The following is a 14,215-nucleotide window of genomic DNA, read 5'->3' as shown; positions in this document are numbered from 1 at the left end:
ACTTATATATATGAAAGTTGCCAGGTCAACGCTTAAATGTTTATTGCATAACTCGACATTTTATCATGTGGACATGTAATGTACTATGTGTTTTGTAAATGGTTCTTCTAATAAGGAGAGATGAAGTATTGTAAAAAGGAAAGTGAGATGCACTAGAGGCAACATGGAGGAAGATTAGAACAATCCTTGAAGTGTTGAGCCCTTTGTGGCAAGAGGTAAGAGATACACATTAGGAAAAAGGTAGAAAAATTGTGGTGGTACGCATGGTGGAGAATAAGATAGGAAAGAATTAAGTGGAGCGTAGAAAGAGTATTTAGAAAAAGCTTTAAGAAAAAAATATGTTAGAGAAGGAATTTGGTGAAATTCGGATGTCTCTTAAATTTTAAAAACTCTCTCTCACACACACACACATCCCAAGTAAAAACAGTTTCTTAAGAGCTATTGGATAAAAAATTTTTATTGGTTATCACTAGGAACCACATTTAGGAAAAATATGTGTATCATGTAATAACACATTCATCATGGGGAGAACATGTTAGCCAACTATGTATGTGTGTATTGGACAGTGGGAAGATGTTTTGGTTTATTGATACAGTGGAGCTAAAGACACTTAACAATGTGTCAAGTGTTTTTTTTTTAGAAAGAGGGAAAAGGTAAAGCACTTGCATTTAAAGGAAATGTTAAAAGAAAGATTTTTTAACTACTTTTATATCTTAATTACCAAGTTAAACTCTTTAGAATAAAGATTAAAATAACTTATGAACTTTACTACTTGTTTTAAATTACTTTTTTACTCTCTACGTGACGTAACTGTTTTATATTTATTCTCATTTCGTAAAATAATACTTTAAAAAATAATAATATGTTGTTAAAATCAAACACGTATATGTTTCAATAATAATTTTTAGGTAGACTAAATTAAATTAGATCTTTATATAATTTCAAATAGCAATTAGGAATTTTTTTATTTTAATATATTTTATATTAAAATATTTTTTTATAATTGATCTTCAACAAAATTTTAATAAAAAAAGTAAAATGTGATGAAATTTTTATAGTAGGAAATACAGAATACAAATAAATTAAAGGTTAATTTTTTTATAAAAAAATGATTTTCAAACTTCTTAAAAAAAACATAAATAAAAAATTGAAAAGTAAAATAGAAACATATATCTATGCTTCTGACTGGAAATTTTGATGTGAAAGGCAACCTTTGACAAAACCTTTTGACAACACTCATAATGGCGTGCTGTAAATAATAGAAAGTTTTAAAATATTTGGTTTGTGCGCGTTCAGACTAAGAAATCGGTACCAAAGAACAAGAAATTTAGATTCTAACTAAAGTGGCCTTGACAAAAGCGCAATCGAAAGATTCGCGAGGTTTTCGTGTGATACGTCACAAGAAGTTGGTCGAGTCGAACGAGTTTTGGTCTCATGGAAAATTGTCCCAACCCAACCCACTTTTCGAAAAGCAATTGATATGTCTATTGCGCTTATCACACGTCACAGTCCTCGTCTAACACGTCGCTCTCCTTTTTCTTTTCTTTCTTTATCACAATCACCTGCTTTGTGCGACTTACCATTCACTCAATCCTTTTACTTATGACACTTGGAAAGGGTAATGGCATGGTGTAGTCAACAAGGTCGTACTGTTATCCGTATGCAATATCAGGGATGGACAGACATAAAGTAAAATGGTGTCAGATGAAGAATGGAAGTATTAAATTTTTTTATTAATTATCTTATTTAATTAATATTTTATATAATTAATAAATGCATTAATTTTTTATAATTTTATAAAAAATAAAATCAAAAATTTCAAATCAAAATAAATTTGATTATGATATAGACATTTGACGTCGATGGTCATCACTCATTGAAGATAGATTTTTCCATTGAACAATGTGGAATTATCGCAATCAATCATTGTCATTACCAAGTAATCTTTTTTTACTCCGATGGTCGGTACTTGGATCGATTTATCTTTACTAATAATAAAGATCTAAAATTATAAAAAAAATTTAATTTTTTTCTATTTATTTCAGCAAACATACAGTTTATCAAACCATTTGATAAACTTGTCTTTCTTTGATTTTCTTGTACAATCAACTTTCGATGAATCATATACCAGCCTAAATGATCCATCTTCAATCAATGGGGGGTTGATTTTCTTGGTTCTGCCGTGGCATCATAAGTTCACTGCAAATTAAATTGTCCACAAAAGGGAAATAAAATTATAGTCCAATGGATACTACAAATTCGCAGAGGGAATCATCAGACTAAAAATGTTTGAAGAAAACCAACCGGAGAGACCGAGTGAGGAGATCAACCGTAATTGCATCACCTTCACCTTCAGCACTGACAATACCGAGCATGATATCACTGCAAACCTGGGCCCAAGCACTTTCCTCAACCAATTGCCTTTTCACTTTTCTCAATTGATTACATTTTTTCTCTATCCTTTTTAGCTCTACTTTTGATTTCTTCTCCAATTTTCTCATCCGAATTTTCTTAGCTCGCATCTTTACCGTTTCCTCTTCCATCTGCTTCACAAAGTCCTCCAATTCCTTTTTCCAGGGAAGCAAACAAAGAAAATTTCGTGAAGAAAACACTAAAACAGATAGGATCATTAGCATAGAAAAAAGTACTAATTAAGAAATGGAAACTCGAAGAATCTACTAGCTACCTCAAGCTTCATTGAATTCCTCGGAACTTTCACTTCACTTGCTTTCCTTTTCGCCATTGAATAATCGTTCTATTTTTCCAAGAATATATTCCGTAGTGTACTGCAACTGAAACTTCCGCGAAAGAACAAGCAAGTCTACTTATAGATAGGTCATGAAAGAAGAACCCTGGAAAATCAAATAAACTAAATCCGAAAGTTCCAGATAAAAGAGGGAGAATTGGAGATAATAAATGCATTGAACCTGGTCATTAACTGTCGAATCAACCGAAACTTCGTCTAGAACATCGACCAAACCATTCTAGAAGAGTCAAAGATTCTTCAAGTTCTCTAGAATCTATTACGTCCCATGCACGTTGATATCTTTAACGTACGACAATCGCACGATTACCCTTCAATACCATACTATCCTATTGGTCCCTTAACTTAGGAGTATGCTCACTTTGGTCATCCAAGTTCAAAAAATTTTTATTTAAATCCGTAATTTTATGATTAGGATTCAAATTGATGTCTTTTTTTTTTTTTTTTTGATTCAAAGGTTTGTCCTTTGTCACACGAGGATAAAACTATGGTTTTAAGATAACAAAAAAATTTTAAATGGAGAATAAAAATAAATGAAGAAAATAGTTAAAAATTTAGGTTGTCTTGAATAATTTACTTATTTTAGTCCTTGTCAAAATCCTCCCAATTGTATGACATCTTTTTTGGTATTTTTTTTCAAATAGTATTAATGACAAAATACATATTTCCAATTAAATTATGATGTAAAAAAATGGTAAACGTATGGTAGAATTTGAATAGAAATTTTTAATTTTTTTATACTCTTTATTAAAAAAACCATAAAGCAATGTTTAGGCATTTAATTAGAAGTTTTTTTTCAATGAATTTTGGATATGAAAGTGACAATACCCTTAAGACTTGAGAGATCAAAACAAAAAGTTTTTAACCGTACAATAATCTTTTAAGTCTCAAAAAGATTTCTTCTCTGACCACGTGAAGGTAATAGAAAAAAAGAGAAAAATATTAAAAAAATATATAAAAAGAAACTCGTGTGCAACACACGACCCATAATCTAGCGATCTATAAAAGGATGCAGCCTCTAGTAGAATGATCCTCCAATACCTTCCAAAGGCTTTGTCTCGTCACATTTTCTTTTGTTCTTCTTCTTTCTGTGTGTACTCTTTCTATTTTCGCAGTAAATAAAAAATGTAATGGATGAAGTGTCTGAAAATGAAAATTCCAGTTCCTGCAACGTCTTTCTTTCTCAGGACAAGGCTGCCATTTTCTCCTTATTGGACCTATAAGCTAAACATACAGGCTCTTTTCTGTCTTCTTCCATTATCCTTGTTTTCTCGTGCGTACCAAGACATATCAAGAAATTTAATCAGGTTAACCTTCTTCATTAACACCAATTTGGCCTGAACCATTCAACAATTAGATTAACTTAGTTTTGGCAGTGATTGCAATAGTTAGTCATTATCAACGGAACTGGACCAGACAATTGACGCGTTCAAAGTTTTGAATCTTGGGTACTGGTTCTATCATTAGATTATTCAAGTCAATATAGGATTAATAATTTTTTTTTAAAATAATCGATCACTAGTTATTTCATAAGCTCGATGGGTTAACATGGACTTTTTCGAATCAATTGCACAAATGATCTAATTGAAGAATCTATTTTAGATTGAGGATCGATTATAGCAGATTCAAGATTCTATATAAGGGGTAATTAAAGAGCAATTATACTATGAATTAAGTTAATGTTTCGATTTAAAATAAAAAAATTAATTATTTTTAAAATAAAATTAAAATATGAATAAGTATAAAGTAAAAAATTTAAAATAAAATTTTCACATAAAATATTGTAAGTGATAAAAACATAAAAAAATTTAACATTAAATTTTTACATTAAATATTGTAAGTTGTGCTTGATGTGCATTGTACATGCTTAATTAGCAAAGATAAAAATTATTAACGAAAAATGAAATATGAAAAACATAAAGAGTAATTAGCTAGCTAGTAAGATTATTATTCTAAATATTAATGATGAAAATTTTAAACTCCACAAGTAAATTTATATGTATATATATAATATGTGTTCATATTATAATTATGTTAATTTATTAATTTTCTTAGTTATAATCTAATGAACATCTAACAATTTTATAAATCCACTCAAGATTTTTGCTGTTGGCGTCTGAAAGAATTTTCCTCGCCTTGCACGCCGAGTTATCAAGTCTCGAGTCAATAATAAAATTACACCTCAAAACAAGCAAAAGTCTTTCCAAAGTGGTTACGTCATTGTCAATGTATCAATCAAAATGCCACGTAATGTCTTTGATTACTTTAACTCCTCAATACTAAAAGGAATTGGTTCTCCCAAAAGCTGCTGGGTTGGCTTGTCGTCATTGGGCCGCGCAATAAGCAACATACACAATCGGGCGTTTCTCTTCTTTGTGTTGGACCATCGCACGATGAACCGAAGATATCCCGCCCAAGCCGCCCACCAATCTCCATGTGTGCGCAAAGTAGATTTGTGCATAAATCTATACATATAGATTTGCTTTGCCGTTGAGGAAACTCATCAAATTTAATTCACAACGATGCTTCCCCCCTCTTAATTTAGAACTTACCCTGTTCGTTTGCAGCAGTCAAATTCGTTGTTGTCCGAAAGAAAGAATTGCACTCAAGGGGGTCAAGCGCCGCCTATTAATCTCCCAAAGCCTTTCTAAACCGCCACCAATGAACACTCGGGTGGGTATATCTTTGAGCGTTGTTATTGTTCATTGTTTTTTTCTTTGGGTTTGTTCCTATAGAGCTCTTAACATGGTTTTGTTGATTGCAGAGAGGAAAGACGGTCAAACTAAACGCAACCATAACTCGGTTGAAGAGGGAGATGCAAGAAATTAAGGAGGACCAGAATAGAATCAGAGAAGGGCGAAGGCCAGTTAAAGAGAAATTTGATGACGTTTTATCTGAATGCGACGAGACTGAGCTCATTACGCGGCAGAGTATTTGTACCAGGCTCCGCCTCACCCTCATGTTTCAAATCCTTAAGGCACGACAGAACAATGACTTCGCCAAGGCCGCCCAATTGACTACTTCTCTCCGGTTGGTCTCAGCCCCTCACCATAATAAACGGTCATTTTCTGATGACGAGTCATTTGTACGTTGAAACCAACACGGCTAGGCTTTTCTAATTAACCAAGGAAAGATTGCTACTCTGAAACTTTAACTAAGTCGGAAAAATCTAATGTTTAAATTAAGACAGAACCTTCACCTTCAGGCTGGTATCGTTAAAACTAACAGAGACAAACAGGGGATCAGAAAGTGATTCTCCCGAGACAGTGGACGCTCTAACTCAGCATGATTTATGGAAAGTTTAAACTCTCAAATACCAAATTCCTCGTTCTATTGATAGAAAAAAAGAAAGGTTCCCTAGCTTGTTCTTAATAGCTTTATTCATTTTCTTGAAATATATTACTTAAATCTTTCTTCCCTGTTTCCTTTTTGGTTCCAGTGAACTGATAGCTCAGCAGGAGAACGAAAGTTTGCAGCAAAGTGATGGGCCAAAGAGCAAGTGACAAATTGATGGCAACGTTATCGAATATCAGTAGTTCTAAGTTGTGTGTGCCCCTTTTATGAGCTTTATCTTATTTCGCTTTGCAAGGTTTTGCTTCCTCTGTAAGGTGGATTGACTAAATCCTAGAAACCGATGTAAAAAAAATCAGTTTTAATAAATCTCTTATTCAGTAGAGTTATAGAGATTTTTACTTATTTTTATTTTCGACATGCTCAAGCGATGGGAACGTTTGCTTTTGGGCAAACGATAACTGATTCGTCGCCATTTTTATCATGCATCACTATTGGAGGAAAGCACAAGCTGTTGCACAAACAGATCCAAGTACTCGTGTAAAGCGAGGAAAGACAGATTCTAGTGCTTCAGAAATTATAAGGGAAGTACATGTGTCACGCACCACGACATCAGCCCAGAGGAGGGATGCCTTGGGAGCACCTAGAACAGGAGATCAACGCAACCAGCCGAACAGATATAGGCTCTCAGGGTGGAGCTATCGAGCTGATCAGGGCGGCTGGAGACTGTGCATACTGGCCTCTCGTAAGGGTAATGGGTACCCTATTACAAGATACTTTGGAATATCTTACCCGATTATATAGAATTAAAATATCTTATAATCAAATTTGAAAGGATTCATATAGTGATTTTACTATTTAAATTAAGTTCGGGTATCACCCTTTGAATATCCGTTATCCGAACTTGAATATTATTTATAAATATTTTATTATTATTTTAATAATTAAATTATAAATATATAATTTTTATTAATTTTACAAGTAATTCATTTTTGTTAAAAACTAACAAAAATATGAAAAGTATGGTTACTCTAATTATTACTATGATGATATTAATATATTTAAATTAAACAATTATTAAATTATTGATTATGTTTAAATAATATGAATATCATATCATATTATAAAAGAATATAATTACTATTATATATATATATATATATATACTTTTAACATAAATATATTTATTTTTTATTTTTTATTTTATCATTACAAAAATTATGACTTATAAAATTATTAATTATAGTACATATATAATTATTTATATACACTTATAACATATATACTTAAAGAGAGCTTTTGAGATTAAAATAATTTTAGAATCTAATTATTTTTTTAATTTCATAAAATTAAGGATAAATCCATATAGTTAATTAAACTAATTCATGAAACTATTATTATTAATCAACTTGTAATGTCTTTCAATATATATAGTTTATATATTGTGTTAATTTATAAGAAATATAATTACTATTATATATATACTAAAATATTTTTAGTATATCGATTTTAAATATAAACATATTTACTTTTTATTTTACGTTAACATTACAAAATTATAATTTATAAAATTATTAATTATAATATTATAACTTTATTTATATAAACTTATAATATATAAATATAAAGAGAAGTTCTGAGATTAAAATAGTTTTGAAACGTAATTATTTTTTTAATTTTATGTAATTAAAAACATACTCGTATAGTTAATAAATTAATTCATGAAATTATAATTATTAATTAACTTATAATATCTTTTAATATATATACTTTATATATATTAAGTTCATTTATAAGGAATATAATTATTATTATATATATTAAAATACTTTTAGTATATATACACTTCAAATATAAATATATTTACTTTCTATTTTGTGTTAACATTACAAAAATTATAACTAATAAATTTATTAATTATGTTTGAGATATTTGTTTTTGATTTTTTAAATTTAAATTTTATTATTTTTGTGTTTTAATTAATTTAATTATTAATAAATTATAGAGAATATGTAAGAGAAATATTATTGTATATGGATATAGATTCGGATTCGGGTAATTGAGTACTTATGAATAGTATTTTAATAATTTTTTTACATAATCAGGTTTTTAAACGGGTTAAGGTAATTATATAGTAGTGGAGATGTATTAAAGTAGTAATTTTGAAAACTGTTCGAGTAGTTAATAGGGTTCAGGTAGTTTATTTTTTATAGGGTTCGAGTTCGGGTACTTCAAAATTAGCGAGTGCCTTACCTATTAATATCCCTACTTGTGCACTAGCTAAACACTAGAGTAAGCAACCAGTGTGCCAAGCGTTGCTCCAATGGTTAGCTCACTATTCCAACAGGTAGAAACAACCTTCTACGAGCTAGAAGTTTGAAATTGTGGCAGAGGCTATTCTTAGCTGTTAAACGTAAGGGAGGGCTTTGTAAGAGGTTCCCCAAGCCTATGAAAAGGCACCTTTACCAACAATTATAGGCAAAGGTTTTTTTGGGGGCTTTTCTTTTATAAATATTGTATGTTTGTGAATATAATATCTTTTTCCTCACTCTTTTCTTACTTACTTTTCTTTTTATATTTTGTTGGCCAAAGGTCGAAGTAGATGACAATTCAAACTAGTCCAAGACGTGATATATTGTCTTTAAGGATAATTTTCGTTTCTTCAAAATATGAAACTCGGTGTAAAAAGATTAAAATGATTATCTCTCAGGATTCAACAGGCTCTTTTTAATTAGTTTGCATAAACAATTAAAGATGTAAGAACAACAAAAAATAAAGAAAAAGGAACCCGTTAAGCAGAGAAAAGGAAAGTAGAGAAAAGGAAGCAATGAGAATCCAAGGTTAAGGGTTAAGCAAAGAAGAGGAAAGTAGACTCTTCTTAATTAGTTTGCACAAACAATCAAGGATACATGAATAAAAATAAAGAAGAAAAAACCCAGCAAGGTTAAGCAGAGAAGAAGAAACTAGAGAAGAAAAAAGCAAATAAGAGAAAATAGTGAGAGGAAAGTAAAGAAGAATAAAGCAGAGAAGAGGAAGTAGTGAGAACCCAGTGTTCATGGTTAAATAAAAAGAAAAGGAAAACAGGTTAAGCAACGAAGATGAAAGTAGATAAGAGGAAATATTGAAAGGAAAGTAGAAAAGAAGAAAGCAAAGAAGAGGAAGCAATGAGAACCCAAGGTCAAGGGTTAAGTAGAGAAGAGGAAAATAGATGTAATACCCTATACTTTGATATAGTTTCTAATAAAGTTTATCGGATGCCAATTGAGGCATAATAAGGTATTTTGGGTACCAAGGAAACAAGAGGAGATAAGTGAAAATTTTAGAATAAATAATATTTTATTAATACAATAATATTAAAATATTAATATTTAATCGAATGTCGAAATTAGTTATGAAGAATGATCATATGGTCGATCTAAGTGGGGGAAAAGAAGTACGAATGAATTTTTGGAGATAAATGACGTAAGTGAGACCTGCTCATTTTTGTTAAGTCGAGCCAACGGGGGTAAGTAAATATTTAAATATTATGGTGATACCGCGTTGAAGTACAATTTCGATATTTTGATGGTACACGTGCAGAGGAAGAAAGATAGATGAAAATTAAAATTTTTATACGTATCGGAAAGATCGAATTTTAAAATATGAAAGTTGGAGGATTATGTAGTAAAATTAAATGGGAGAAATAAAATAATAATAATAATAATAATAAAGAGAAAAAAAAAAAGAGAAAGACCAACATGGGCAGCCGCCCATGTGGTCAATTAAAGAGTCAATAAATAATTTTTTTATGGTGGTAGGGGTCGGCCAAAATGGTAAGTAATATGAGATAAAGATGAAAGAGAGAAGTCGGTTGTGAGGGGCAAAACCGGCTATTTGAAGAAGGAAAAAAAAAAAAAAGAAGAAACTGAGAAATCGATTGTGAGAGAGCCAAGGGAAAGCCAAAGAAGAAAGAGAGAAAGAGAGAAAGGGGGAAGCCGTCGACCAAGGGAGAAAGAGAGAGGCTTTGTGCTGTAAATTTTTAGAGGGAAAGAGAAAGAGTTTTGCTGTAAATTTTGAGAAAGAAAACAAGGACTGGTGCTGTTGGGTTTGTGAGGGAGTAAACCAAGGCTTGAGCTGCCGGTTTGTGAGTGAAAGGAAAGGGAGGGAAGGAAAATAAAGGAAAAAGAGAAAGAAGAAAGGTGTTGTCGACCGAGGGGGAAGAGGAGCAGAAGAGAGAGAGAGAAATAAGAAAAAAAGAAAGAAAATATAAAATAAAAATAAATAATAATTATTCCTTTGGGCCTCCAACAATATTTTTGGCAAATAAGGTCTGGTGGATTGTAATATTTTACTTGGGTTAGTATCTGAGCCCAAGTGAGGTTAAAAATTAAAAATCAAGCCTTTTCTTTATGGATCCATTATGAAGTATGTTGTTTGGGTTTAGTCCAATTCATTGGGTTGAATGTGTGATATAGTGACAGAGAATAAGTTGAATTATTTGGTATAAATGTTCTAGAATTGTTAGATAATAATTAAAATATGAAAATTAGTGTAAATACAATATATAAAGGTAAATGTTAATAGTAAGAAAATTAATAATAGATTTAGTTAGTTTTAAAATAATAATGATAATAGTAATAATAAGTGAATGATGAGGATGAAAAATGTGAATTTGATTAAGGATTAATTGATTTAAGTGCTGCTGTACGCATGTATAATTAAATATATTGAGTTTGGATTATTGCTAAGAAGTGTCGTGCCGGAAGAAATAACAAGCGACCGACAAGTAGGAATAGCTAGATACGCCTCCGAACAAATAACGATGTAATATCCCGCTATCGTAAGGTGAGTGAACTTGCATAAAAATTGTTTTGGGATTGGGGCATATACGGTTGATTGAATCTATCGAAATGCTTTGTTTTTCTTCCTTTAAAACATGCATGGGAACAAGCCCTTAATGAAACGTTTTGCGTTGTAAAATGTGAATGTAATTGATCCGTGTGCTTATATATCATGTTGATGTATATATGTAAATATATGATTATGTGATAAATGTTGATAAGTAATATTGTGTGATAAATATAACCATACGTGTGTGCGATGTGAGGGATGCACATGCCGGTGATGATGGGCGTGGGAGTGTGGTCAGTGATATGGCCTGTGCGTGATGTGGGGGTTGCACATAATGGCATTTGTTGTGCGCGATGTGGGGGTGCACACAATGACTTCAGCTATGTGCGAGATGTGGGGGTTGCACATTAGCTGGGTGAGGCGGTGGTGGTGTATATGCTTATGTATGTATATATATATATATATTTATATTTACTATATAGAGAGAGGTTTGGAACTTATATGTGATTGTATTAATTGTTGAAACTCGATTATTGTCAAATGTGTTTAAGCTTATTTACGTTGCAATAGGATTGGATTCATATAGCAGTGAAAATTTCCCCTAACTTCATCTGGCCAGATTCTCACTGCAGCGAAAATGAGTCTCGCTGCAGCGAGAAAGTCTCGGGTTGGGGCGGTGTGCACTGGCTCTATTTTCGCTGCAACGAGAATGTCATTTCGCTGCAGCGAGAAGCCTTCTGTTTTGCTTATCTTGCATGAACATTGTCGAAATTTTCATTCTTTTCAACTTCATGGTTTATCATGGATTTTCAATGCTAAGGAATTAAATAAGCAAAGGTTAAATTAAGAGGCTTTACCAGAAATTAAACTAAATTGCATTGTTTGTAACTAAAGTGCATCATGGTTTCAAAATTTCTTCGTATCATTTGCTTGTTCCTTTCCTATCATTTGCTTGTTCTTTTCATATGTTCACTCACTGAGTTTATACTCACATTTTTAACTTCATGTTTTCAGATTCAGGGGTGGTTGGAACGTAGATTGAGGTGTCCACATGCGTCCATCTTTTGGTAGGTATCTTGGCATTCAGTAGTCATATTCCTCATCTAGAGTCACTCCGCTGATGGTCAAGGTTTTTGTGTATGCTTAATGTGAATTGTTAAGATACATTTGACAAGTTATCTATGTATATTTTGAATTATGATGCCAATGTGAGCATTCACTTGGGTTTTATGAATTGCGTTTGAAGAAATTGACATTTGAACATTATTAAGTATAGATCTTAAAGAAATATGATAGATGGATGCACTAATGTACAAGTGCATATAGAAAGGCTTGCTTGGGCTTAGTGGGCTGTGCCTATTAGGTCTTTACGCCGATCATAACCCGAGAATTGAGCTGTGACAATAGACTTTTATTAATTAGTTTGCACGGACAATTAGGGATACAGGAACAATAAAAAATAAAGAAGAAATAACCTAGCAAGGCTAAGCAGAGAATACGAAAGTAGAAAAAACGAAAGCAAAGAAAAGGAAATAGTGAAAGAAAAGTAGAGAAGAGGAAACAGTGAAAAGAAAAAAGCGAAGAAGATGAAACAATGAAAACCCAGGGCTAAGGGTTAAGTAAAGAAAAGGAAAACAGACTCTTTTTAATTAGTTTGCACAAACAATCAAGGATACAATAATTAAAAATAAAGAAGAAAGAACCTAGCAAGATTAAGCAGAGAAAAAGAAAGTAGATAAGAGAAAATAGTAAGAGGAAAGTAGAGAAAAAGAAAGCAGAGAAGAGGAAGTAGTGAGAACCCAAGGTTAAAGGTTAAATAAAAAGAAAAGGAAAGCAGGTTAAGCAAGGAAGAGGAAAATAGAGAAGAGGAATACTGAGAGGAAAGTATAAAAGAAGAAAACAAAGAAAAGGAAGCAATGAAAACCCAAAGTTAAGGGTTAAACAAAAAAGAGGAAAACAAACTTTTTTTAATTAGTTTGCACAAACAATCAGGGATACATGAACAACAAAAAATATAGAAGAAAGAACGTAGCAAGGTTAAGTAGAGAAAAGGAAAGTAGAGAAAAGAAAGCAAAAAATAGGAAACAACGAGAGAAAAGTAAAGAAGAAGAAAACAGATAAGAGGAAACAGTGAGAAATAAAGGATACAGAAACAACAAAAAATGAAAAATAAAGAATCCAACAAGGTTAAGTAAAGAAGAAAAAAGTAGAGAACAAGAAAACAGAGAAGAGGAAAGTAGCAAAAACTGAGGTGAGAGGAGGAAACAATGAGAGAAAAGTAAGAAGAATAAAGCAGAGAAGGGGAAGTAGTGAAAACCCAGGGTTAAGGGTTAAGCAGAGAAAAGGAAAACAAACTCTTTTTAATTAGTTTGCACAAATAATCAGGGATATGAAACAATAAGAAATTAAAGAAGAACCCATCAAAAGTTAAGCAAAGAAGAGGAAAGTAGTGAGAAAGAAAACTCTTCTTAATTAGTTTGCACCAATAATCAAGGATACAGGAACAACAAAAAATTAAAGAAGAACCCATCAAGGTTAAGCAGAGAAGAAGAAAGTAATGAGAATTGAGATGTGAGCAGAGAAAAGGAAAGTAGACTCTTCTTACTTAGTTTGCACAAACAATTAAATATATTGAAACAATAAAAAATAAAAAAGAAGAAGCCAAAACGTTAAGTAGAGGAGAGGAAAATAGAGAAAAAGAAAGCAAAGAAGAGGAAAGCAGTCAGAACTGAGGTGAGAAAAAAAATAGTGAGAGAAAAGTAGAGAAGAAGAAAGCAAAGAAGAGGAAGTAATGAGAAAAAGAAAACAAAGAAGAGGAAGGATTAAAGGTTAAGTAAAGAAAAGGAAAACAGACTCTTGCACAAACAATCAAGGATATAGGAATAACAAAAAATTAAAGAAGAACCCATCAAGGTTAAGTAGTGAAGAGGATAGTAGAAAAGCATAAACAATCAAGAATACAGGAACAACAAAAAATTAAAGAAAAACCTATTAAGGTTAAGTAGAGAAGAGGCACCACAAGAAAACAGTTTTTTTCTGACGAAAAAAATTCCTTTGAAAAATTTCGTTGGAAATCTCCAACAGATTTCCAACGAGATTCTAACAAAAATTGTTGTTAATTTTTTCGACATATTTCTAACAGAAATATTCCAATGAAATCTTTCCGTTGGAGAATTTTTTAGCACCCAAAAAAATTTCACCCACCACCTTTTTCGACGAAATTTCCAATGGATTTTCGTTGAAATTTTCCAATGGAAGATTATCCGCTAGAAATCCGTCGGAAAGTTTAAAGACCCCAAAAATTTAAAAGCTCGCTAAATTTTCCAATGG

The 14,215-nt window shown here is 31.6% G+C and overlaps 2 protein-coding genes across 4 annotated transcripts; one reads left to right on the top strand and one right to left on the bottom strand.

Moving 5' to 3' along the window:
• Positions 1-2,048: 2,048 nt before the first annotated feature.
• On the bottom strand, positions 2,049-2,841 carry LOC148762853 (uncharacterized). Its single transcript, XM_088806875.1, has 3 exons — positions 2,687-2,841; positions 2,305-2,567; positions 2,049-2,199 (listed from the first exon to the last, which is right to left on the bottom strand). The coding sequence occupies exons 1-3, from the start codon at positions 2,741-2,743 to the stop codon at positions 2,148-2,150; spliced, it is 372 nt and encodes a 123-aa protein (XP_088663001.1). The 5' UTR covers positions 2,744-2,841; the 3' UTR covers positions 2,049-2,147.
• Positions 2,842-5,070: 2,229 nt separating this feature from the next.
• LOC18599299 (uncharacterized) lies at positions 5,071-6,444 on the top strand. Of its 3 annotated transcripts, none has more exons than XM_018121917.2 (3): positions 5,071-5,437; positions 5,529-5,824; positions 6,204-6,444. In XM_018121917.2, exons 1-3 carry the CDS (start codon positions 5,426-5,428, stop codon positions 6,265-6,267), a joined length of 372 nt encoding a protein of 123 aa, XP_017977406.2. In that variant the 5' UTR covers positions 5,071-5,425; the 3' UTR covers positions 6,268-6,444. The 3 variants fall into 3 exon arrangements, with proteins under 3 accessions (XP_017977406.2, XP_017977409.2, XP_017977408.2); XM_018121920.2 differs by having other exon boundaries at positions 5,072-5,437; positions 5,529-5,849; XM_018121919.2 differs by having other exon boundaries at positions 5,077-5,437; positions 5,529-5,794.
• Positions 6,445-14,215: the final 7,771 nt, after the last annotated feature.

Source organism: Theobroma cacao, chromosome 5 (assembly GCF_053813885.1).
Source record: "Theobroma cacao isolate CCN51 chromosome 5, ASM5381388v1, whole genome shotgun sequence".
Classification (NCBI taxonomy): domain Eukaryota; kingdom Viridiplantae; phylum Streptophyta; class Magnoliopsida; order Malvales; family Malvaceae; genus Theobroma; species Theobroma cacao.
Note: the sequence above shows the minus strand (reverse complement) of the source record. Positions and strands in the feature narration are given on the sequence as shown.

Coding starts and splice junctions, on each gene's coding strand:
- LOC148762853 (XM_088806875.1), bottom strand. CDS start 2,743: ATGGCGAAAAGGAAAGCAAGTGAAGTGAAAGTTCCGAGGAATTCAATG. Junction 2,568..2,686: donor GGAATTCAATGAAGCTTGAG/GTAGCTAGTAGA, acceptor CCCTGGAAAAAG/GAATTGGAGGACTTTGTGAA. Junction 2,200..2,304: donor CTCCTCACTCGGTCTCTCCG/GTTGGTTTTCTT, acceptor TTTAATTTGCAG/TGAACTTATGATGCCACGGC.
- LOC18599299 (XM_018121917.2), top strand. Junction 5,825..6,203: donor GCCCCTCACCATAATAAACG/GTCATTTTCTGA, acceptor TTTTGGTTCCAG/TGAACTGATAGCTCAGCAGG.